The sequence below is a fragment of the Rhinolophus sinicus genome, chromosome 9 (genome assembly GCF_057876585.1).
Source record: "Rhinolophus sinicus isolate RSI-liver-muscle chromosome 9, RSI-T2T, whole genome shotgun sequence".
Classification (NCBI taxonomy): domain Eukaryota; kingdom Metazoa; phylum Chordata; class Mammalia; order Chiroptera; family Rhinolophidae; genus Rhinolophus; species Rhinolophus sinicus.
Window position 1 is genome coordinate 30294487 of NC_142509.1, and position 27468 is coordinate 30321954.

At 41.9% G+C, this 27468-nt stretch overlaps 1 protein-coding gene across 3 annotated transcripts in view; it reads right to left on the reverse strand.

Annotated features, from left to right (window-relative positions):
• The window catches only part of FBXW8 (F-box and WD repeat domain containing 8), a 106830-nt gene that overhangs the window by 66359 nt on the left and 13003 nt on the right, over positions 1 to 27468 (reverse strand). For all 3 annotated transcript variants that reach the window (XM_019753955.3, XM_019753956.3, XM_074321827.2), the window contains exons 3-4: positions 11471 to 11635; positions 7780 to 7868 (exon numbers count right to left, since the gene is read on the reverse strand). In XM_019753955.3, the coding sequence (XP_019609514.2) occupies positions 7780 to 7868; positions 11471 to 11635 (254 nt within the window). The remainder of the gene's footprint in view (positions 1 to 7779; positions 7869 to 11470; positions 11636 to 27468) is intronic.

Sequence of the window (27468 nt, forward strand, 5' to 3'; positions counted from 1 at the left end):
AAAACTCCACGCTCTACGGGGCCATCCTCACGCAGCCAGCCAGCCCCAAATGAAGTCAGTTCTATTCTGATCGGGTACTCACAGCAGCGCAAAGGAGCTTTGTTATGAGGGCTCAGACCAGGAACAGCAAATGGTTTCATTGCTGTGTCAAATCCAATACGTGGGTAGTGGCTGCCTACCGCCCTGTGTTGAGAAGGATTCTGAAGCTGTATTCCATCCAGCCCAGCGAAAAAATAAATGCTCTAAAGATTCCTGATGACCGTCAGTGTGGGAATGAGGAGTGGCAGCATACGTACACCTTACCTGTGCCCCGTATTAAACTCTGCCCGGCCAACTCCTAGTCATTGGTCCAGACTCAGCTGAGAAGTCACTTCGCAGGAGAAACCCAGCCTGCCTCTGGGCCTGTCCAACGTGCCTCTCCCCAGTGTTTCTGTGCCCTGCTCTTCCCTACTCTAAGGTCTCCCACACTGTTCTCTAACTGCCTAGAACTGTATCCCTCAGTCAGTCTGTGTGCGAGCAACGGATGTGTCTGCACTATTCATCTGTGCTTGTAAATGTGGACTGAATACATCTACTGACTTATAAACTAGAAGATGGAAATGGTTTAAAGCCTACAAAGCTATTAGGCAGAGGCCCCTAAAAGTGCAGTGCACACATTTCAAGAAACATTTATGCCCTTAACATGTAGAGGTTTTAAGAACTATTCATGTACTCCATACTTTCTTTAGTAATACCAAAGATTACAAATCAATGAAATCAAGAGTATTTACTGTTTTCTATGAAACATGCCTGCGTGGTATTATGCAATTAACAAAATGAACTCAATCCCGCAGTGCAGCCTTTTTGTGAAATGCACTACTACAAACATCAAGTGCAGCTTAAGACACATCAATTGAGAAATAATGAACATCTTAATGGACCTTACGAGATACATGCACTACACACTTAAAACTGTTTTCCATACATCTTGGTTAATCACAATCAATAGCGTCAGAGTCAATGGTGATTATGCAGAGTTATTGTAACTGTGGCCCTTCCCATTATTCCTTGGAGAACCAGAGATAGATAAATGCAGTCATGAGTTCACCAGTATTTCTTAAGGATATTCTGGAGCTCCTTCATTAAGGATTTAATAAATGTGATGCTCTCCTCTACTCTCTTATCAATATCTTACCTCAGACTTATTTACCAGAAGAGCATGTATACCTCAAAGCAGAAAATAAATAAATCTAAAAGTATTTTTAAAAAGAGGTCCCTAATGGGTAATGATCAAATTCCTTATGGGAAGCAGCCCGATGTCATAAAAGGCAGCAGCACAAAAATCGATCTAAACCAAGGTTGAAAGGAAAACTGTGAAAGAGTTTGGTTTTTTTTTTAAGGAGAAAGACAGAAAGCGTGTCCTTAGTAAGTATAAATGCGGGTAATATTTGTCTAACATAACTTTTATCACCAATTTGTATCTATAAAGCATCTGTTATCTCAAGAGTCTCCAAGTAATCCTCGATACTATCCATTTTTATACATTCACATGAAATGGTAATAGCAGAGTATTAAAAACACCGTCCTTGTGGCCCTCAGCTCCTGCCTAGAAAACACTTTTAAATTCAGGGAAAATATATAATACAGTATTTCAGATCGAAGCCATATTTTTGCGTGGTACATGGTCAGTACAAAGGCACATTTTTAATTACTGGGGAAAAGTGGAGAAAAAAATGGCTCACAGCAAGGTATTTCATGTTACCGCAGGTGCATGTCTATGTTTGAACTAATACTTTCTAACAGTGCTTAATTCTAAACAATGATAATGTTCCACTAGAAGTACTGACAGGCAAACGGAAGCAACCAGAGATTCAGAATTCAAATTTTACATATACCAGGGGTGCCAAAAAAATGTATACAAGTGGACACTTTGGTCAACGTTGCTCAAGCAGTAGTTCGCCGTCATCAGAAGTGTCTGGATGCTGATGGGAACCACTTTGAGCATCTCTTGTAATTGCAGAAGTCAAACGTGACTTGTATTCATCTTTTGGTATTGGTATATATTGAGTATGACAATTTTAATACAGTATTTTCCTTTCTTAAAATGTGTGTACATTTTTTTTTTGGCACCCTCTGTATAAACTAGAAGCTCAAAATTTTGATTCACGTCTACAGACGACTGGAAACCCTCTCAATTATGCTGCCCAGGCTGTATGGACAGACAGAGCAAATCAAAATGAAAGCCAGAATGACAGCCACAGGTCACTGGGCTGCTAGAAAGAGGTGCTACAGTTATGTGTCTATTTGGACACGCTCGCCTCAAAGGGAATGAAGATAGATGAAAATGCACAAGACCAAAGGGGACAACAACATTTTGAGTGAAAGAAGAGAGCTAATATTTTGCAACATTAAACAACCACATACGGCAGAGGAGAAACATGGGTACAGCCACTGTTGCTTCCAGGCAAGGTGGGCACTGTACCCCAAAAAGGGAGATCACATCAGTAGAAAACTGGGGAGAAAAACATTTAGGAGTGTTGAGAAAAACCTTAACAAACAGGATGCTTGATACCTTTTTAAACCCAAAATTGGGGGAAGAAAGTGGTCCTCTAATGTAAATGGAAAAGTGTGCTTTCTTATGCAAACTGAACCGCTGCAGACTTATGAATCTTAAGTAACAGTGAGGAGGAGCGAGTCTATTGCAAAACACCACCATACTCCTGGGCATCTGATAAAAGCTTCTGGTGAGCTAATAGCTTAATGGTTAGCAGAGCTGGCACAAGGCCTCCTCTGAGCCCCAGGCTTGACTTTCCCCTGTTTCACCTGAGATGCTCTCCTTCACTAGGGTGGCAGTAAAGCAAATATACTTCTGGCAAATAAGACCTAGACCTACATCTCAGGTTTTATAATGTGACCTTTCTGAACTCATGATGTCATCTGTTCTCAGCACTCTCCACTTCCACAACGCAACCGGGGAACGAGAGAACAGACGAGGAATCACGTTTAGTCTTTGTCCTCAATGCTAAACGCAAAATTTGAAAAACGTTCTAAAATGCTCAGAGCTGTCACCACCAAAGAAGCAAAATAAAACAAAGAAACAAAACCACGCTTTCTAATCACTTATTATCAACAAACTTTCTAGATAATGTCTCTGCTTCTAAATACAAGCAAAGCACACACTAAGCCTCATTACATTTCAGGAGGGCTACGAGCTCACAGAGAAAATACAGCCAGAGGCTGAACTCGAGGGAAAGAGACAGGTGGCTTGTTGTATAGAGATTGGTGGTGTTGGAACACAAAGTTTTCTCAAGTTAAAGAAACGGGAAACTTTAGCTGGAAAATCAAAGTAAAGGTTGTGTTTGAATGACTTAGTTACAGTTGAAGGAACTTCCACGTATCTAACCAGCAAGGAAAACAACTGGTTCAGGTACTTTCTGGGATGCTGCATATCACTGCTAAGTGGCCAAATGACAGCAAGGAAGGCCAGACGAAGGGCTGGAGTCGGAGGTGGGCCAGTCAAAGATGCTCCGGTGAGGAAGCGCTCGCAGTGCAGGCTTTCCTTCCACACACCCTGCCCTCAGAGTTTCCCGGTGTTAGGCTCCGAGCGCACAAAGATGCTCAATACACAGTCTCCACATTTTAAGAGGAAATCAAGTACTGACAAGAGGCTGAAGGGGAAGGGCCAAGAAAAGGTCACTGGTCTGTGACACGTGTGACCTGAGAGTGTAGCTCAGAGGGCTGGGGTGGCAGCCAGATGGCAGGAGGTTAAGTTGGGGATAATAAAATAGAGAAGTGTACTGTCTGGTTATTTATGGGCTCAATAGGAAGAAAGAATGAGTATCCAGAAGAGCAGGCTTGAGGGACGGTTTGAAGACTTCAAATCAAAAAGTTAAATTGGAAAGAAGTTATAGGTTATGAAGGCACTTTAAAATAGTCTCTTAACCTGGAAAGTCTAAAAATTCATTCCCCTAAATCCAGTAATTCCACTTACAGGACTCTAGCCTAGGAAAATAATTAGACTAAGGCGGGACAATGGAAGAAGTTTAACTCTATGCTACGCACGCATGTGGAATTCACAGTTTCTACAATAAATATGTTTTATTATTTTTAAATAAAGATTTGTAGTACAAAAAAGGGAAAAAAACCTCTATACAGAAAATATTCACATTATGTAATAACAAAACACAGGAAATGACTTTAATGTCCATTACTAGGGAAATGAATAGGAAAATTAGGATATAATTATACCCTCGGAGCTTTTGCAACAAATCAAAGAAAGTAATGAAAAGCATGTAATAACATGAAAAAAAAATCTCCTCAGTTTAGTGAGGGGGAGAAAATGGTCAACAATATAATGTAGGCTATGATTACATTATGTGAACATTAAAAAAAAAAACTACTGAAAAATAAACCACACCCACCAAAACCCATAACAGGGATGGGCTGGCATGCGAGGATTTTGGTGGCTTTCTCGTCTCCACTTTCTAACAGTTTTGCAAAAACAACATGGCTTTACTGCTGCTTTTAGTTTTAACAGACAGATGCATGCCACAAAAGCAAAACCAAAATGACACTGGAAGGGAGCAGCTGTCAGAGTGGCAAATGAGGGCTGGAGAGGGCAGCCCTGCGCCTAGCTCTGCATGGGGGACACTGTCGGAGCCCAGCGGGCCAGTGCCAGTCCTGGCTCATCGGACCTCTCTGTGCCTCAGTTTCCCACCCAAAACGAGTGTTTTGGAACAGATAACCTCTAAAGTTATTTCCGGGTTTAAAACTGTATGATTCTAAGTAGGAAAAAAACAACTCAGAAATCAGAGAACAGAGAAGAGAAAGTAGGCACTTCTCTAGTTTTCCCCACAATGCAGTGTACGGGTGGGGGGAAGGGCAGTCTCTATAAGCACTACGGGCATTTAATGAACTATTACGTACCACCTCCAGCTTTAAAAGATACTTACAAACTAGAAAGAAAATATATGGCTGTAAAGTTAAAAATTCGCTCAACGTTAAATAACAGTATGAACCAAAAATGTTGGGGTGAAGTTGTGGGCCCCCATGATTAGCTGCCCGATAAGCTGCAGGAGCTATGAGAAGGGTGGACATTGGTGTGGGGTCATAGGGGTTCACAGGCCACAGTGCTATATACCCCTACGGGAGGGGACAAGACTCAAGCTGCGCCTTAAAGAACGGGGACTGGGTTTCTTTTGGGGGTGATGAAAACGTTCTGGGATTAGATAATGGTGGATGAGCACACCACCTTGTGAATATACTACAAATCGCTGACATACAATTTAAAAGGGTGCGTTTGATGGTATGTAAATTACATTTCAACTTAAAGAAAGACGTGGTCAGAGGTAACTAAGTAGAACAGTGTGGAGAAAAATGAAAGGTACACCAAGGACAGTAGTAAGGAGAAAGGTAGGTTGGAAACAAATTCCAAAGGGCTCGGAATGTCAGGAAAAGGTAACTGGAAATCATCATCCATGGATAGTAAGGGAAGCAAAGACTCCTGGACCAAAGTGTGAAGGCTCACACTTGAGAATTCCGTGCTTCCTCTGCTGGAAAAACAAGCCTCGGGTAGCAGGGGCCAGGCCTGTGCACCTGACGGGCAGAAGAGTGCCTCAGGTGAGTTTATGAGTGAATGAGCATTTGAAGGTTACTCTGAGTCTGTGTGAAAAGAAGAACAAGGGAGACCCAAAACAGGGTTAATTGTAAGACAAACTGTAGTAAAAATTAGTCTAGGCCTAAGCAACATGACTCTACATCAGGAACATTTACAAACATGACTCTGCATCAGGTACATTTACACAAAGGATTAAAACGATAGAAAGAAGCAAGAGATTTCCCAAGAGCCTTCACTCTCTGTCAATTATATGAAATATATGTAATAGGTTTAAATGCAAAAATGTTACATAATTTAGCTCTAGCTATACAAAACTTCATTCCACTTGTGTAAAGAAATGGAGAGAGAACCAAAGGGAAGGAGACAAGTAAGAAACGCAAGATAAGCAGAAGAGAAAGAAGTGATGAGGTGGCCACTGTCTCTTTAAGAAGCTCCTTGGAGATACATAACCGTAGAAAGCCTGGTGAATACAACATTGATTGGGAATGAGGTAACCACAAACACCGCTGTCTCAAATGAAAAGGGATTCAAGATCTGACCCAGAAAACAAGCATCGTAACCACCAGATAAAATTTTAATGATAAACACAAGATGCTCCACATACAAGTAAGATATGAAGCATCTGATGTTAGGCCATAAACATAAGGTTCTCTTAGAAAGCGGAGCTTGAGGAGCCTCGCTGACCCACAGATCAAGTTTCATTTTATCGACCCACAAAACTCTGCCATCGCTTTGCTTTGTGCTGGCATAACCTGTAATGTTGCGCACACTTCAAGGGAACACAGCGGCAGGAGAAAGATCTGGCATCTGCACTCGTGGCCAGCCTGCCTTTTGTGGGGTCCGTGTCCAGATAAGAAATTCATAATTGGCTTCCGAGATTAAAGTCTCCTTTCTTTCTAATTTCTTTTATGACTCTTAGTCCAATGTCCTCAAAGGTCTCCTGCCACACTAGGAGACCCTTTTAAGCTAGAATAATGTGAGTCCCTTGCTTAGTTTACACGGACTCTCAGAATTAGTGGGAGAAAAGGACCTTACACATGGTGAGCTCTTAGGCTCACACTTGAGCAGTGGAAGGCAGAGCCTAAAGCTGTACTGGTAACTGGATGGACAGCACTCCAGACTTCTGGTCCATTAATCTTTCTAAAATAAGAGCTCAACAGCACTCCCAAGAAGGACATTAACCTCTAAATTGTGGCCAGCAAAACAAAAGCTAACGAAAAGTGTTCCTACTGGGAATACCTTGTTTAAAGTCAAAATACCTTTTCGTAGGCACTGTATACCACAAAATATCAGACCAATCTGACTGGTTGGAATTTCAATTCAAATGGTGCTCTTTAAGGAATGCTTCTTAAGGAAAGAGTTTTCTCTAAAGAAAAAACTCACCTACTACTAAATTAAGTCCAAGGTTTATTTCTGTTTTCCTCCAAGCAGGACCTCTCCTGGGTGGCTCACTCCAAAGCCAATCCAGACTTGGAAGTTTCAGTGTCCTGGTCTCCACTTTACACCATTAAGCAAGAACACAACTTGAGACTCTAGCTCAAGACATCTTCATCCAAAAAGAAAATTTATCTTATTATACTCTAAAGAAATAGATAAACACATCCCTGTAGTAAAGTATGAAGAATTCATGAAAGTGGTTTTTGGAACAGAAGCCAGGGGAATCTACAGAAGCTCAAATTAAATTTCTTGGCCACAGAGACAAATAAAAAGCCCATTTCAGGTCAAGTTGAACAGCGAATCCGTACTGTGTGACGGGAAAGGAAGACGGTGTGTGGCCAAAGCCCTTCCTCATAATAAAAGCTTCAGCACAAGAGAACCAGAACAGGACCTCTTTGTGCCAACACTTATTATTCTTGCTTGACTTTTTTATGTCTTCATAAAATACAAACTCTTTGCCTTAATGAAAATCTAACCTAACACGCCACGAGAGTGATTTAAAAGCTAGGATAGACGGGTTGAGACAAATGGATTACACATCTGCTCAACGACATTCGCGTCTCACCACTAACTTCAGAGCTCTCAGGCACGGAAGGACAGAATCCTCTCCATCGTGGGCCACAGAAATACATGGAAGGTGCGTACTGTCACGGGAAGGTAAGGCCACGGGGATTCGGAGGGGTGGTACGTGAAAACGGAATGACCTCACGACCAAGGGCATGAAACGAAAAATTGTGTTTGCTTACCCAGCAATGACAACGCCGTCGTGAGAGTGCACGTCACATAAAACTGCATCGGGAATGTGTTCCAGCTCACTCACGGCACCCTTGCGATTCTGAGTAAGAAAAAGGGGATGCGGGTTATACTATTCTTGGGGTAGGTGGGACACACAGCATTTCCCTTCCACCAACACGCCATAGCGAGTTTTTACAGCATGTACTGTGTTCCCACTTACCTGGACATTCAAAAGGACAAAGACAACAACTAAAATGTTAAGCTATGAACATTTACGAGTTACCACACACGTGAACAGCACTGAACTAGAGGGCACGGGTATGTGTGGGATGCTGTCCCTGTCCCCGAGGGGGTTACAGGACACAAAGGAAACATGGTACACAAAAACTACAACCCACAGAAGGCCGGTAGTACCTGAAGAGAAAGTACTTAATGACATTTGACCTGTTAACAGTCCTTATAAACAACCCTCAGAATAAAATGAAAAAGTATACACAAAGAGGAAACATCAGGATGGGGAAAAGGATGGAGGAGACGTTATTTCTGACTGGAAGGTCAGCCGTTCCCAGGAACAGTATTTAAAGGAACCCTAAAACCCAGAACATTGGTTGGTCCTGAGAAGGGAACCAGGTGATAGGTGGAAAGAGGCAAAAGGAAAATGTAGCTTCCACTAAATGCCCTTTTGTGACTTTCGAATTATTTGTGCCATGACAATTATGATCTATGCAAAATATATACATAAAACATTTATTGTTAAAATAAAAATAAAGGGGAGCTGGAGGAACAGAAAGTACTTACATGTGAGATGTCAGGAAGAGTGAGAATAGTTAAGCCGAAAGTAAGCATGAGGAATAAAGATATTCAAGAATACCAAGGAATCCCTAACTTCAGCTTTGCTGGACGGGGCCAAGGATTAGAATAGTGTGTATAAGTGCCAAGCGCAATTCTTAGCATATAGCAAGTGTTCAATAAAAGGCAGCTACTGTTATTATTGTTTACATTACTAGCAGGCAGATACTGACATCCATTCCATTAAAACCAACAGTTATTAAGCCGCTACATTCTAGGCACCGTACAAGACAACCTGCATGACGATCGCACTTCATTCGAAGGCCAAGCCCACGGCTGACAGACAGAGCGACACAGCCAAGTGGAGCTGCCCTGCTGGTGGAGAGTATGGAAGGGAAGGACTTGGGAGTCATCTTTGGGGGGCCACAGCCCAAATCACGAGAACGGCAAAGCTCTTCTGAGAGATGAGGTACTGAGAGAAAAGGAGAGGGCCTGAGAGGAAAGCCTGTGGCTTATGGCATTTACTAAGTTCCGTCATGTGGTCCCCACCCCGCCACCCACCTGGGCTCCAACCCTACACTGGTCTTAGAGAAATACTAGAAGGCCGGAGGGAAAAGAGTTTATGCAAACACCAGGAAAAGCCATACTCGTCGCTACAACCAGCTCATCAACTAGTTTGTACATTGGCTCCGAATTGCAGGTCCACGTAAGTTCATGCATTTATAGAGCAACCCCCTTCTCGGGGTCCCCAGACCGCATCACCTGCCCAGGGCATGCTGAAGTCAAGCACGAAGAGCACCAAAGCACAGTATCTGCACGCAAAGGCCGGCGGGCGTCCACAGCCAGCGCTAACTGAGCACTGGCCGCGGGCCCTGCTCTGCAGGAGCAGCAGGTGTGTCATTGAGTCATCCTCCCCGTAGCCCTATGAGCAGGGCTTCTCTGAGCCCACTTCACAGATGAGAAAACAAAGGCACACAAAAGTAAAGCAACCTTTCGTGTTCAGATAGGGCTTTCTGGAATCACAACAAGAATCCCACCATTAGTGTCCACTGTCATTTAGTATTTCACATAATGCAGTCCTCATTGGTCACAGTGTCAGGAGACAGGCCCGAGACACTCCAAAGAGAAGCCTCCCTCACAGCCCGCCCGCAGTTTGACTCCAGTTGATTCAATCCACAACCATGTATGGATCGTTTACCAAACATACGGCTTTGTGCTTGTTAGAGAAAAATAATACATAGATGTGCAGTTAAAGAGCATGTAACCTGTATACTGCTATCAAGGGCCAGGTGCTTTGAGGTGGGTCTTTAAACCCCTTCACTTCTGTCATCTCCAGCCCAGATGAGGAAGATGTACCTGCCTCCCTTCCTCGCTTTCTCTGATACCAAAGAGAAAACAAAGGACATAGTTGCTGCTTTCTATCTCCGGGGCTGACAATTCTGAATGCAAGCCAGGACACGTGGAAGACCTCCAGCTCTCATACCCACAAATCTCAAAAGTATCCCTTCTTCCCAGACAGAAAGGTCCTCATTACTGCCTAACTCTCGGGCTTTCCTTAAATGACAGCCCCTTCTACCAGGGTTCAACCCTCCGCTTTCTGATCCCGCCTGTCTAAGCCCCTTTGACAGTCCCTCATGCCTGCCTCCCACTCATGTCCCTCACACAGACCTACTCAAGCACTACAGGCCAGAGGGCTACCGGGGCCCCTACACAAGTTTCTTACCTGGTGGGGATGCAAATGGGAGTCCAGTGGGGTTTTTACTTAGTGGTGGTATCTTAAGGGCCCGAGAAAGGACAGCTATGCTAATTCTCCTTAGAAAGGTGGTTCTCAACCACGAGCAAGGTTGCCCCCCAGGAGACATCAGAAGATATCTGAAGACGTGTTTGGTTGTGACAGCGGGGGGCAGGAAGAGAATGCGGCTGGTATCTACTGGGAAGAGGCTACGCACGCTCGCTGTTCAACATCCTGCAGCAAAGTACAGGACAGACCCTGCCAAAAAGAATAGTCCGGCCCCACATGTCACTAGTGCTGGGGTTAAGAAAGCCCGAATTGGAGAACCGCTGCTCTTATTAACTTTGCTAGAAACTGTGTGAGGTTGCCCAGATCAAGAGTATGGGCCACTAATCAGGTTATGAGGTGACTGGGGACAGACATGCACACAGGCAATATGCCACCATCAATAATGAGCAAAAGCTTGTTAATCTCAGAGTCTATTAGCCCTGACCTGGACAGGACAGGACAGAGTATGGCTCTGTCCCCTCCATAACTGAACATCCCGCTACCCAGGTGGGAGGAAAGGTGGCCGCCACACGGCTATCTCGTCCTGCCTCGAGCAGCTTTATGTAACACTGTTCTTGACAGTTATTTCCTACAGAAACACTTCACTGTGCAAATTCTTAGCTGTGATCTAATATTTCCGTACAGATTTTGAAGTGATAAATGTGATGGAAGCCAGCCAGTGGGCTATGTGAGGGAAGAGGAGACAGAACTCAGAGCCGTTTAATAATCTCCCTCTTACATTGACTGGAAACAGCCTCTTCAGCTCCTCTTTTGCATTCAGGTGGCCCTTGTGCTTTCCTGGTCCACCCAGGGAGAGGGCGCGAGTGGAAGGGCGCTGCACTGACTACACCCAAGCCCCGAAGCATCCGAGGGCAGGGGCCTGGCATCTCCAGGTCGCCCTTCCTCTCCTGTAGGACAGGATGGTCCCCAACGGTGTGATTGGAGACGGCGAACACAATGGGCAGCAAGTCACCCAGAGCGGAAGGGACGTTCCCCACACTCATCTCTCTTTGCTTCTGGCAGTTACGCTCAGGCTGCAACCGGAAGGACCCGGGGTTCAATCCAGGCTTGGATTCCCTTGTCCTGGCAGGCTGTTCCTCTACAGGTAATGAGTGACACAGGCCATGGCCTACCTTCCAGTTGGTTCTTAACATGTGTTCCCTGGCTCGGCACTCTCGGAAGATGAGCTTCCAGCAGGAATAATCCGAGATGCTGCTCTCGGGAAGGTGCCCTTCCTGCTGGCACAGCCTGTACCACAGCACTTCATCTTCGGCAATCACCTTCCACGTCTTGCTCACCTAAAACAGCAGAAGTGACACAAGTGTCAAAGTCTGCAATTAGAGAAGCCCCTTGTCATCCAAAAATCAATCAACACCTTTATTATTGCCCTGGGTTTATGGCAGTATAAAATGCCTCATTAACAAAACACTCGGAGGTGGAAAAAAAAAAAACACAAGCAAATGTTTCCAATTTTATCTTTCAAGATTTCAAAATTGTTGTATTACCATCTCACATTACATTTTAGACTATTTGGTTAAATTATTATATAACATATAAGAGACAAAAATACACAAATACATAAAAGGCAAAAAATATACGTTGTAACATATTAATAGACATACAATCATATATTGCTTTTCAGAACAGAATCACTTTACTTTTTACCAACAGGCACTTGTATTTCCATCTTAAAGAGTTGGAGACCAATGGCCTCTGATATAAAGAACTATAATAAAATAAATATCCATAACTCAAAACGTCTGCTGTATAAGAAATTCAAACTTATATTAAGTGTGAAAACTTAAAAGATTTTAAATGCGTAGATTAAAAAATTTTTACCAGAAAACTCAAGCTGTTAACCAGGACTGTAAGATCTGATATGGTGAAATTAATGTTATGTCTGGACTGAATTTCAAATCCCAACAGTATCCGGAGGAAATGGCCGTTTTAGCTATTAGTGCTTTGTCTTCCAACCCTAACTTAGGGGAATGATGGATTTACTTCCTCACAGGATAACGTACAAAGTGGGGCAGACTGAAAAAGATGAACTCTGATGGCAAGATGAGAAACTGATCCAGCGGGCCCACATGCTCTTGGGTCTGCAATGCATCCGACTCACTTCTCATCAAGTACGAGTTGTGACCAGTGGTTTACAGTAACCTGTGCTTTTAACACTCCCTTGGGGCCACGTCAAGACATCAAATACACACAAAAGGAGAGAGACCATAAGACAAAAGAAGAGAGCACACAGCATGTGCATGGCAGATTCTCATTGCACGAGTGCCTTGTTTGGTAAAGAACTGACAGGAAGTTAACTTTTGGAACCACAGAGCAAAGAACTCCGAAAATCTGCTCCTTCAGAAAAGCAACTTGAATGCTGCCCAAAATTACCAAAATCAACTTTTTCAGAACTCTCGAAATTAAAGGCTTGCAACATTCTGAGGAGCATTTATTCAAGAAAAACGGCAGAATCTTGGTAAGAAGTGCAACTTTTGTTTTAACTTACACTATTCCCATCCTCCTCCTCCAGCTCCATGGTAGCCTTGAAAATCAACAGCCTTGCAACTATGGTAGCTGTAAAAACCAGCAGCTATAAACCCACTGGAGGGGCCAGATGGGTTTACAGCTCCCCAAAAGTGCCATCCACAGAGAACTGTCACCATTTGACCCATCTGGCAGCTTGCTGAGAAGCTCTGTTCTAGAGGATTGTCTTTATCTGACCTGACTCAGGGCTTGGATCTGTCCTATCTCTAGGGCATTTGTCAAAAACAATTAAGGGACAACTGTTGAACACTGCAGCTGCCCAAGTGAGCATTACCAATCGGGGCTAAAAAGAGAATGACCAAAAGGCTTACAAGGAAAACCTGGGGAATGGGGTGTCCCTAGGGCGCTTTGAAAGGCTCCAATATATTTCTGGGAAATCGAGAAGGCCATGGGCATGTATAAGACAGTGTGTGTGCTCAGCAGAGACCTGAGAAGGCCCTGATCTCTCAATTCTGGCAAACCTTGAGGCCCCATACGAGCAGGAAGTAAAGGCTAAAGCAGAGTTGTACACTGTTGGCATGCTGAAGGCAAGCCCCAACATACAGAGTGTACCTCAGCAAGAGACCTATTGGTTCAATGTATTTAAGGAAATCTCTGTCCAATCACTAGCTAACCACTAAGCTAAATGAGCAGACTTCAGTGGTCATACATGACAAGAAGTACAAACCAGAGAATTAGTCCAGAAAAGCCACTAAACAAACAACAGTAATAACAAAAATAATAACAGATGAACTCTCTAGAGGGGGGAGAATCTGATTTCCAGACCTGTCACATTATTTTAAAAGGCCAGTTTTTAACAAAAAGTTAGGAGACACACAAAGAAATAAGAAAGTAGGACCATATACAAAAAGAAAAAGCAGTCAATAGAACTGTCCTTGAGGAAGTCCAGCTGTTAGAATTACTAAACAAAGACTTTAAATTAACTGTTATAGACATGTTCAAAAATACCAAAGGAAAGTATGTCTGAACAATAAAGGAAGGTATGAGCAAAATATCTCACCAATTGGAGAACACTGATAAAGAGATATAAATTTTTTTTTTTAAGGAGAAATTTTAGAGTTGAAAAGTACAATAATGAAAACAAAAACTTCACTAGAGGGGCTCAACAACAGATTTGAGCTATCAGAAGAATCAACAAGCTTAAGGTCAATTAAGATTATTCAGTCTGAGTAAGAAAAAAAATGAAGGAAAAAATAAATACATAAATAAACAAACCAAAAAAATGAACAAAATTAACCAAGCCTCAGAGACCTGTGGCGCACCATCTATGTGGACCAACGTAGGCAATTATGAGTTTCCAGAAGGGAACAAGGGAAAGAAAGGGGTAGAAAGAATATCTAAAGAAATAATGGTCAAAAACACCCTAAATTTAATGAAAAACATTAATCTGCACATCAAAGAAGCTCAACAAACTCCATGAAGGATAAATTCAAAGAGATCCACACCTAGACACACATGGTTACACTGTTGAAAGCCAAAGAGAGAATCTTGAAAGCAACAAGAAAAAAAGAGAAAAAGACCTATGATGCACAGGGATTCTATACTTCTCATCAGAAATCATGGAGGTCAGAAAGCATTGGGATAGCATATTCAAATTGCCAAAAGAAGAGATTGTCAACCAATAACTGTATATGCAGCAAAACTATCTTTTAAAAATAAAGGAGAAATTAAGCTATTTCCAGATAAACAAAAACTAATTAATCAGTACATTTGCCCTGCAAGAAATACTAAAGGAAATCCTTTAGGCCGAAATGAAAGACTACTAGATAGCAACTCAATCCACAAGAAGAAATAAAGTACACTAGTAAATGTCACCATAGGTAAATATAAAAGACAGCATAAATGTATTTTTGCTTGCACATTCTTTTTCTGTCTAATTAAAAAGACAACTGCTTGAAGCAAAAACTGTGTTGACAGGCATATAATATATAAAGATATAATTTGCATGAAATAATAGTACAAAGAAGAAAGGGAACAAAGTTATATTGGAGCAGTTTTGTTATACTATTGAAATTAAGTTGGTATTAATCCAAATTATATTGTTTTAAGATGTTAATTGTAATATCTAGGGCAATCATTAAGAAAAAAACTTCAAAAAATATGGTAAAAGAAATGAAGGAATTCAAATGATATGCTAAAAAAAAGTTTATTTAAAACAAAAGAAGGCAGTAATACAGGAAAAGAGAAACAAAAAAGACGTAAGACATACAGAAAACAAATAGTAAATGGCACTCATAAATGCTCCTTTATAAGTAATTACATTAAATGTAAATGGACTAAGTATTCCAATCAAAAGACAAATTGGCAGAATAAATAAACATAACCTAACTATATGCCATCTACAAAAGATATAATTCAGATTCAAACACCCAAATAGGTTGAAAGTAAAAAGATGGAAAAAGAGAAACCATGCAAATACCCAAAAGAGAGCTGGAATTTATATACTAATACCACATAAAATGAACTTTAAGACAAAAATTGTTACTAGATTAAAAGGATATTTTTTATAATGAGGGACAATCCATCACGAAGATATAACAATTATCAACACATTAACTTAACAACAGAGCTGTGAAATATGTGAATCAAAAACTGATAAAAGTGAAGGAAGTAATGGACAGTTCAACAATAATATATGAAGACTTTCATAACTTCACTTTCAATAATGGATAGAATAACTAAGGGGAATATCCACAAGGATATATAAGAATTGAACAACAGTATAAACCAACTAGGCATAAGAGACATTCATAGAACACTCTACCCAGCAACAGAGTGCCTATTCTTAAGTGCAATGGAACATTCTTCAGGACAGACCATATGCTAAGCCATAAAACAAATGTCAATAAACTTAAAAGGACTGAAGTCATACAAAGTATGTTCTCTGGCCACAATACAATGAAATCAGAAATCAATAACAGAAGTAAGTAAATTTGGGAAATTAAACACGACATTCCTAAATAACCAATAGGTCAAATAAGCGATTGCAAGAGAGACTAGAAAATACTGTGAGATGAGTGAAAACAAAAATGGAACATACAAAACTTATGAGATACAGTGAATGCAGTGCTTTGAGGAAAATTTATAGCTGTAAACTCCCATATTGAAAAACATCTCAGATCAATAACCTAGCCTTCCACCTTAAAAAACTAGAAAAAGAGAAAACGAAACCCAAAGCAAGCAGAATGAAGAAAATAATACAGATTACAACAGAAATAAATGAAATAGAGAAAACTCAAGGAAATTAAATTGGTTCTTTGAAAGATCAACAAACTTGACAAACCTTTAGCCAGACTGACCAAGGAAAAAAAGAGAAGATTCAAATTACTAAAATCAAGAATGAAAGAGAAGCCATCACTATTCATCACTAAAATGAAAAGTATTATAAGGTAATACTATGAACAGTTATATGCCAATTAATCAGACAAACGAGATGAAATGGATATATTCTTAGAAAGACACAAACTACTAAAACCAACTCAAGAAGAAACAGAAAATCTGAAAAAAGACCTATAACAAGTAAAGAAGTTTAATTAACAATTTTAAAGCTTCACATAAAGAAAAGTCCAGGCCTAGATGGTGTCACTGGTGAATTCTATCAAATGTTTAAAAAAGAATTGACAAATGACAATCATTCACAAATTCTTACAAAAAATAGAAGAGTGAACACTTCCCAACTCATTTGAGGAGGCCAATTTTACCCTAATACCAAAACCTGACAAAGATATCACAAGAAAAGAAAACTACAAACCAATATCCCTTATGAATATACACAAAAATCTCCAACAAAATACTAGCAAACTGAATCCAGTAATATATGAAAAAGATTATGTGCCATGACCAAATGCAATCTAGCCCAGAATGCAAGGTTGGTTTAACATACAAAAATCAATGTAATATATCACATTACTTCAATAAAGGACAAAAGCCACATGGATTTCTCATAATTTTTTTTAAAAAACTGTAAAAATTTAAAAAACAGTAAGAGAGTTCTTTATATTCAAAATGAATCTACACTCTACCAAAAAAAAAAAAATCATGGCATGGCAAAGTTCCTTTACATAATAACTTCCCCAAGGACACCTAAAGCGATAGGGACATATATAGTTTGGTAACATTTTCAGAAACATGTCTTTATGATTGCCTCCATTATTCAAGAAACAGAATGATGTAACAGAAAACCAGTTACACTGTGGAAAAGAAACCCAGACTGTAGTGCCAAGTCTTTCACTAACTAGCTATGTTACTATGAGAAAGTCACTAAGCTTCTCTGCGCTTCTTTCCTCTGCTGTGAAATGGTTGGGGGGTGGGGGTCAAATCCTAAAATGTCCTTTACAACACTAAATTCTACGACCCTGCAGCCTTCATTTCCTCATCTTTAGAATGTGAATAATCATACCCCGCCAGCAACAGAGCTGCTGTGTACTACCTCAGCCAAAGAGGTCACAGAAAAATACATGTAATTCTTTCCACACATGCCACATACTACTACAGACCACTACTGATAGCACTGCAGAATATACAAATACCTTATTACGAAATTATGTTGCTCCAAATATTACTTTAAATAAGGAAGCCATTAGCTTCCTTGTATTTTTAATAAAGAACATTTATTGAATCTCTGAGGAGTTCCTACTTGCTTCATGGCAGCAGATAGAGGCTAAAACTTACCAAGTAAAAATTCATTAGAATCCAAGACCTCAGCTTATTTCAGTCTCAAAATTTCTGATTTCCCATCGCAAGCAAACTACATTAAAAACAATCATTATTACAATACCTTATTCAACCACAAGTATGTCAAAGCAATACTGACCGACAGAACATTCTGATGGCACATTCAAGTTCTGGCTTCCTGAGTACTGCTCTGGCTGTACATGAGGGCATGCAAGCTCTAGGAGTGACAGTCGCATCACCTACGTCACCTGCTCTGTAGGCATGGACGTGTGGCACGGAATGCACAGCATCCCAACTGTGACCAGGTAGCGTAAAGGAATGGAAGGCTTCTGTCACTTCTGTGAACCCAAGTGTCACGCGGAAATGCAGAAGGTGTCACGCTGGCTCAAATTTTCAATGCTTTAGAAACTAGAAAAATAAGAGGGGTCTTGGAGATCAACCAGGCACGTTTCCCCACTGCAGGAGGCGTCCTCACAGCACGGCATCCTGGCCAATGGAAGGCTTCTGGTGAGGAGCTGGCCTTCCGAGTTAGTCTGATTCACTGCAAGACACTCTATTATAAAGCACTTCCTTCCATCGGTTAGAAGATGGATTCTACCTATGGCCCTGATTTTTGCCCTCTTGAAAAACAATCTATTCCCTCTTCCCCCAACGGCTCTTCAAATGGCTGAAGATAGCCATCACATTTCCCCTTAGCCATTTCTTCATTGGTCTAAATACTACCCATTTCCTTCAACTAACTGTCACAGGACGAGTTCCCATACCCGTTATCTCTGAATGGACCCTCATATTTCTGCATGTACAGTGTCCTTCAAATATGGTGCTCAGGACCAAACAATACCCCAAATATGGACTGTCAGGTGCCATGAACAGAAGGATTTTATCAGACACTAACTTGCTACTTCACTGGTAGATAATGTCATCATGGCTACTGAACTAACGGTCCACCAAAGCCTCTGGAGTCTGTTTACTTAATTAACTATTTAAGGCAAATGACAAGGCATAAAGAATATTACAAACAGCCAGGGACTCACCAACCCGCTTAAGAAATAAAGTACTACTAATAAGCTTAAAACTCCTATGCATCTGTCAGTGTCCCCATCCTCATGCCCCCAAAGTTGGTGTTTATCATTCTGCGTGAGTTTTGTTTGTTTGTTTGTTTTTTAGTGTTGTTTTTTTAAAAAAGACCTGGTTTTTTTGTTTGTTTGTTTAACTGGGGAATATTGGGGAGTAGCGTGTTTTTCCAGGACCCATCAGCTCCAAGTCAAGTCATTATTTTCAATCTAGTTGTGGAGGGCACAGCTCACTGGCCCATGTGGGAATCGAACTGGTGACCTGGGTGTTATGAGCACTGCACTCTAACCACCGAGCAAACCCCTCTTCATGAGTTTTTTTAAACAAGAATTGCAATTAACGAAAAAAAAAGTCCCCATTTCTTACTTTCACAGTATGATTATTTTTAAAACTAAATTGTTAACTTAATATACGTTCTATCCATTTTAAATCCAGCTCATTGCACCCCCCTCCCACCCCATATTTTATATCATCTTTGCATCTCAACTCTGTCATCCTTTGCATTAGCTACTTCTCCCATATGTAAGTCACCTGCAAAATATAGTCTGTGGGCCTTTGCATCTTAATTATTTTACAAAAACATTAACGAGGATGGGGCGGAGGACAGAGCCTGTGGCAAACCACTGCTGCGCCCCCCGCACGCTGACAGGGATCCATTAAGCAGCCCTACCAGGCACGGCCATGGCATCAGTTACAAACCCACCTAAACTCACTGCCATCCCACTTCACCATCTTCACCATAATGGCGTCCGGGAAACCAACCCTCATCCGATCACAAGTGAGCAGGCAATAAAAAATGGGGTAATGACTCACTAACACTGGGCTTCCAGTTCTGACGAGACAGAACGCCATGGTTTCAGTTTTGGCATGCCTGGTCCACAGCTGAGCCTGTCCATGACACTGGTGGTATCTGTCCATCTGTCTGTGCCAGAGTGAGTCTCGGCACAAGGCAATCGTGAAGCACAGACAGACGCAGACCAACATCAGCTATGATGGAGCCCGGTCACAACTCAAATAGGTCTGAGCAGAGTGCTTCTGCAACCAGGCCCCTAGGATTCAGGGTTAAATCAGGTATAAGATAAGGGCCAACGCTCTCAAAGGCAGGCAGTGCTAACCTAAACACAGGGCAGTTTACTCTGATCCTTGGCTGACAGAAGCCCTTTTTTTTGGTAAAAATTATAAAATGTACAAGTAATGGCTGCAAGACTTAGAGCGGCTAAGCGATCATATGTAAGTCATGATTTTGTTACATAGACCTGTACTTCCCAAAGCATGCACAGCAAAAGAACAGCTCCTCAGGGCACTAACAAGTTACTTCAAAAAAGGATTCCAGGGGTGGCCGGAAGGCTCAGTTGGGTAGAGCGCGAGCTCTCAATTGCAGATTCAATTCCCACATGGGATGGTGGGCTGGGTCCCCTGCAACTAAGATTGGAAACGGTGACTGGACTTGAGCTGAGCTGCGCCCTCCACAACTAGATTAAAGGACAACAACTTGAAGCTGATGGGCCCTGGAGAAACACACTATCCCCCAATATTCCCCAATAAAATTTATTTTTAAAAAAAGGATTCCCTGGTCCAATGTGTTTGGGCAACACGGGTTTACACAAAACTAGGAAGGATTCTTTGCTGCAGAACTTCTCAGAGCTTTTAATAGACTGACCTGTATTACATATCTCTAAGAAGGAGATGTAAGAAGCTGCATTCCCCAAACTTATTTGGTTCCTAAACACTTCTTACAAGGGCTGTCTCAAAGCTTAGGGCTCTGCAGAAGGTACTTTAGAAAACACTGAAATGGGTTATTGGTCAATGAATTAAGACGTGCTGGGTGCTAACCATATGCTGGGCAGTAAGGCCAGCAATTCTCAACCACTTTCCACCTCAACCTGCCAAACTACACCCTTCTCATGTGGGTGACACCCCATGGACCACAAGGAAATGCTCTGGTCTCTGCCCTTTCAGTCAGATTGGATCACAAGACTGGCCCCAAATAGGGGCAATCTTTATTATTCTGTAGCCCAACCATTAGCTAGACGGCTGTATTTTGTTAGATGGAGCCACTGAATCATCAGCATTTCAGGAGAATCCGAATCAGTACTTAGTTGATTACAAGCTAGGAGATCCCAATTAAATTAAACATTCTGGATAACTTTTCATGGGAACTACACCATACAAATGTCAGCCGCTTTAAAATGGAGGAGCTTTGCAGAGATTGTTCAAGAAGTCTCAAATATATCAGACCTTAAAAACTTTGGAAGCTGAAAAGAGATTTTTAGTATCAGCTTCAAAGAAAATACCAGGTCGTTTTAAATAACAATCTGAAATTTGTACAACAGGGTTATGGTATGAAAAACTGAGAACAAAAAGTGCACGTTTTGGTGCACCATCCATCCCCACCACTAACCTCTAGATCATAGAGCTTATTTTCTAGAAAATGATATTCAGGATAAAGTTTAATTCCCGGATAACAAACAATAAATCTCTGTGAGGGATTTATAAAAGCTAGAGGTGAGAATTACTTCTAAAAAGGGATCAGGATTGCACCTACAATTAGGTATTAAACATAGAAATGTGCCAACAATTTCTTTCGCAAACTATAAAAGGAGGGTGCCTTTTTTTCCCTTCTTTTAAAGGAGGACAAAAATGACAGGTTTTAAGAATTTCTTTTAATCCTGGAGGAAAAAAAAACCACCTAGTTAAACATTCACAAGTAAATTTTAAAGAGTCTCACCCAAATGAAATCTAATTGTTTGGATTTCTTAAGTTATATTAAATGTAGCAAGTTTACAAGCCTAAATTTTCCAACGGCCAAATGGTCTTTTTTTAATACACCAGGATTGGAATGGCTCTGCCCAGTAAAAGCCCCACTGAGTGAGCCTCAGCTGCAAGAATTTGCTAATAAAAGTGTCTCCAGTATTTTGCTTTATAGCACCACTGTGAATTGCAGCACTACAAAAAAAAAGAAAAAGGAAAAAAGAAAAGCCCCCGTGGCTCAAAAATTAGCTTTATTGCCTCTGCCTGGATTAGGGTTACCAGGGAGGCCCACAACAGGGGAAAAGTGTCATTGTTCTGGTCACACATTCATATACCAAGTCTGCTTGGGAGGACACGCCATATACAGAGCTGTATACAGACTCGCTATCTCAATTTCCATTCGCTCTTCAATCTGCTCACTTTTGCCCACACCACGCCACTGATTCTGGTCAAGGTCACCAGTGACCTCCAAACTGCTAAATCCAAATGTCATTTCTCAGTCCTCTCTCACTTGACTGACGGCAGCGCTAACACCTGCTTGAACACTTTTATCCCTAGCCTCCAGGGAACTCGCCAGCCACTCTGGGTTTTCTTCCTGTCTAAAAAGTGCTGCCTTCTCAGTCTCTTCCTCGGTCTCCTCAGCCTGTAACCACGCTGGCGCCCCTGGGCACCATCCCTGAATCCCTTCCTCTACCTGCACTCATCTCCCTGGCCACCTTGTCCAGTTTCCTGGCTTTAAACACCATCAGGCTGCTAACAGCTTCCAAATTTAGATCTTCGGCCCAGAGTTGAACCCAAACTCACCTCCGGACTCACATCCAACTACTGATCTTTTCCCCCAACCTGCTCATCACACCGTTTCCCCCTTGTCAGTAAAGGCCAGCTGTCCATCCAGCCGTTCAAGCCAAACACCTTGGAGTTCGTGTTGACTCCGCCTCCTCCCGTCAAACCCAGCCCATCAGTGGCCCTGACTCCGCCCACTTCTCCTGGTACAGTCCTGCTCCAAGCCACCATTCTCTCATCTGAGTTACCTCGGCAGCTTCAAACCGGTCCGCTGCCATCCTTGTCCCACTACAGCCTCATCTCCACACGGCAGCCAAAATGATCCTTTCAAATGTAAGTCAGACCTGGTCACTCTGCTCAAAACACTTCAATGATGCCCCGTCTCACGCAGACTAGAAGTTCAAGTTCTGTTCATGGGTGAGTGCCTTTCACATTCTGACCATCTCGCCTTCTCTTAGCCCTGTCTGCTCACGACACCCCGCTACTGGTTTCCTATTGATGCTCTAGCAAAGTATCACAAACTTAGAGGTTAAAACAATACAAGTTTGTTCTCTGACAGTTCTAGAGACCAGAAGTCAAACATCAAGGTATTGGCGGCTGGACTGCCTTCCTTCTGGAGGCTTCAGAGAAAACCGTTTCCTCAGCCGTTCCAGCGTCTAGAGGCCCCCTGCATTCCTTGGCTTGTGGCCCCTTCCTTCCATTTGCAAAGCCAGTACCATCGCATCTTCTCTCCTCTTGACTGCCTGCCACCCTCGGATAAGGAGCTTTGTAATTGCATTGAACCCACCTGGATAATTATCCCACAGCAAAATCCTGAGCATCCAGGCGCTGAGCTCCTTTGAACACAGCAGTAAGCTTCACGGCTCACTTCTGAGGATTGGGTGAACAACTCTGGGGGGCCGACAGCCTAGGCACTGTGACCCACCTGCTGTGCCTCAGACACGGCAGGTGTACCCACCTGAAGGGACTGCACGTGCTATTCCCCCCTGCGGAGACCTCCCGGCTGCCTTCTTCCCTCCTCAGGTCTCCGCCCAAAGGTCACCTTCCCTGCAGTCTTCCCTGCACACTACAAAGTGAACCCCACCTCACCTCTGCCGTCTGCTCCTTCTCCATTGCACTTAGCGCCATCGGATAGACTATGTGTAGTGATGTATTTATTGCATCTGAGGCAAGCTTTCTGAATGACAGGTACATGGCACATAGTAGGTCCTCTGTAAATAACTGAAGGAGAAGAGTAAGTCCCACTTTTTTTTTTTAATTCAACACTTTAAAAAACTGGACTGTACGTATTTTCAAAGGTTAGCTTCTAGCATGTGCTGTCCTCAGTCAAACTGAGGCTCTGCCTTTCTTATTCAAATCCAACCTCTTGCTTTCTGCTCGTTTTTCTGTTAAACTTTTTAGTATGGAAAATTTCAAACACACAAAAGTAAGCTGCACACTACAAAGAAGTCTTAAGTCCCCACCACTCAGTAGAAATAATTATCAATACTACTTCGCCATTCTTGTGTTACCTAGCCAGCCACCTTTACTTCTAGAGTTCTTTGCTTTTTCCTAAACCCCACTTACAGGAGGCAGCAACTGCAACCTGGTGAATTAAAAGGAAACTCTTGAGGGTGCTTGCGTCTCGGGCCTGCAGGCATCTCCTGGAGAGAGAATTCTAGTGGCAGAAGTGAAAGTTAAGAACTAAGGGAACCCTGCCAGCAACGACAGGTCTTCAGAGTCATTTCTGCTATGAAATCAATTTAGCTGCACTTGGCTATGGATTCCCGACTTTTAAAGACTTCATTAAGATCTTTAACTATAAAACCTCAGGTTTTAGTTTCTCCTATTTGGACATCTGGGAAAATCGTAACATCACATTTTCCTTGAAACTTGAAATATCATTATCTAATATACTGGTTTTAGTCCCAGAATTACTTATTTATTTTGGTAACACCTACTTCTTGCTCACTAATTTTATCATAAATCTGAAGTGTTTTAACCTCTGCGTCTTGCCTCCTTATACACATTTTTCTACCTTTTGCTTGAAACTGTGACATTGTTGTCAATGCAGCTAAACTTCTAAAACTATACATTAGGAAATACATACAACTAAAGTATATGTTTTAAAAAATGCTAATTACAAAAGACAAACTCCTAGAGATCGAGGCCAGGCTGCCAGAGGTGAGAAATGGGAGGGGAAGAGGTGACCCATGGCCATAAAGGGCAGCACGTCGTGCATCTTCGCTGTGGTCACACGAATCTACACCTGTGATGAAACTGCAGACACGAGTTAGTGCAGGTAAAACTGGTGGGATGTGAACCAGCTCTGTGGTCCTGAGTTTGATATTGTCCTCTAATGACGCAAGGTATTACCAATGGGGGACCAGTTAATAGGTACATGGGACAGCTCTGTACTATTGTTTTGTAACTTCCTGTGAATTTATAATTAAGCTTTTAAAAATGAATGTTGATAAATACCTCAAAACCTTCACTCCTCAGAATTATTCATGCTGTAATATAACAGCACATTTACTCGTCTCATAAAAACCAAACAATTTTGGAATTTTGAACAACAATTTTGTAATTGTTAGTCATTTAAAACTACTATCCTTTAAAGTGCCAGAAATCCTATGGGCACACACAATAAAAGGAACATAAAATTATAAATACCAAGATGATGAAACTGTTCGGTGAACCGCCCGATGTATAACTTACGAGGTATTTCAGCCTCATACATTCCCACGGAGACACTAAACGTCAAGGGACAACTCTTGATAGCATGGAGCTAGAGAAGTCAGCATCAAAAGCACACAGGGATCACCCACTAATGTAGCAGGCCTTTGGATTTGGAAGCAGAAAGCCTCCCAAAGTATAAAGGGAGAGTGGATGCGGAAAGGAGACAACGGCAGACCAAAATGAGTTCTCCAGCATAGTCTGTGGCATAATTAAATCCCAAAAAGTCCTCCCTGCTCAGGGTTCCTTACCATGAGTCAGTTACCAATTTGGCATAAAGATCTAAGCATACAGGTTTTCTCCAAGGACGCACAGATAGTTCACGGTGCCAATTCCACGAAACTGGCCCAATTTCACTAAAATCCCTAGGTGGCTACATTGAAAGAGAGAACAAGAGAGACAGAGAGAATGAGCCCCCTCTAAAATAAAAATCATAAAGCAGCAGGGCCTCCCATTCAACAGAAGGACTTCTTCCCTGTTTCAAAAATAAAAACGCCATGAGAAACAAATGAAAACGCTACTTATTTTTTATTACTTTGTGGTTTTATTTTAATGCTTGAAAAACAAAGCCAATTCTACAAACTACTGGCCATCCACTGTCATCTTCGTGCAAATGCTCAATGAAAAAAAAAGTCTGGCTTCACAGATCGAGCCACTTTAGGGGTTCTGTTTAAAATATTTTCTATTCTTATACATGTGCTCTAAAATTGAGGTTCAAAAAAACAACAACAAAAATCCAACTGGCCAAAGAGGGAAGAATTCTGAGGGACAATTGGACTACTGTGTTGCAAATTAAACTGTTCACACCTGCAGCATAATCTCACCAGCATAACCAATCTACCCTGAAATGCAGCCCCATTGTACCAAAAGGGGGATCTCTTCTTCCACTAGATCCTATCTTTCGCTGATAAACTCTTTGGATGAGAAAACCAGCAGCAGATGTGAAAGCCACATGGCCCTCTACAAAGCAAGAGAGCAAAAAGCAATGTTAAAAGAAAAGATTCCTTAAACAGCAGCTCGCTATCAAGAATGAAGATTTTATCATCTAATGCTGACTTTGTGGAAAGCAGCTCGCTATTAGACCCTAGTCCAAGACTCTGGCTTAACAGCGTCAGGCTGAAATCCAGGAGTTGGACTCACTTAGCTACACCCTTGTTTTCAACTCTTGGGAACGGGGCCAATGTGTAAAGTTAGAATATAACAAATACAATTTCCAAGGGGAAAGTAGAAGACAATGTAGGGGCTCTTACTTAACGTAATCGATAGGCTCTGAGCATGGTTTACAATTCAGTACATTTTATTTAGTGAATTTTAGCCTTTGAATAATTTCTTCCATAACTTCCCAAAGATTTCTGCGTCGAAGAAGACTTGCCAACACCTCCACTGAAGTAATACTGTGGCAATCAAAAACACTGAAAACTTTTTCAAATTCCTATTTAAGTAGAAAAATCATTTTGATGGAGCAAAATGCTTCCTAAAGAAACAGTGTAAAACCAGAAAGTCTCTAAGTTATCCTATATTATGTGTGATTTCATTAAGCTGCCATAGAGGTGGCAAGTTCTGGAATCTAAATCTGGCTATATAGTTTTCACCACTCTAAAATGTCCTTAATATTTTTAACTTCACATTCTTGGTGGCACCTCGGATTTTAGTGTCTAGTTCTCCTACCACTCAATTTTACCAAACCCTTTCTCTTGAGGGTATAGACACTTGTGTAAAACGGATTATAGAATCCAGGGATGGGAAATGGTAACCACTAAACAAACTAATTCTTTGGCAGTTATGGACAATGGATATTCCAGGGTCTTCTGGGGAACACGGCTGTCCATGAAAAGCTAAACGGTCAGCAAACATATACACATTTAATATGTGAGAAATGATATACTCTTCGCCAATTACACTCTCCACCAAAAAGAAAAGAACAAGAGACTAATCACAATGGTCTGTCAAAGCATGGCAAAGCCACACTGGCATCAGCTGGGTAGAAATGCAGACGACCGGGCCCCACCCGGGACCTCCTGAATCCAAATTTGCATTTTATCAAGATCCCCTGCGATTCGTGCGGACAATGGAGTTTGGCCCAGACAATATCTCCCACCACCCCACTCCACAAACGCATGCCCCAGAGTAAGCATGAGATGGGGGACGCTGACCTCCGATTCCCTTGGGGGGTCTCCAGTCTCACGTGCCTCACACCTCACTGAGTGGGATTCTGGTCTTTAAAGGGTAATTGGGACTATATGCCTAAAACATGACTTCACTGTTTTGTCCCCAGGTTGACCCTCGGCCCCCAACCTAACAACTGGCTTGATTAAACCAAGAGCTCGCATCTCACATCTTTGCGTTAAAAACGGTGAGGACATTAACAGCTCCGTCTGGCTCGTCTGAGCACAGACTCGTGAGCCTTGAGCACACAGCCACAGGTCAGCCATCACTCAGACGGCAGGGAGAACGCAGCTCTTGAGCAGACGGTCACCAAAAGATAAACACCCAGTGGGGATGTGGAACATAACCCCTTAAGCTCAGGGCTGCTTTCCTTCAAGTCAAATTGCTACCCGATCCATTCATCCTTTAAAGCTGGTAACACTGC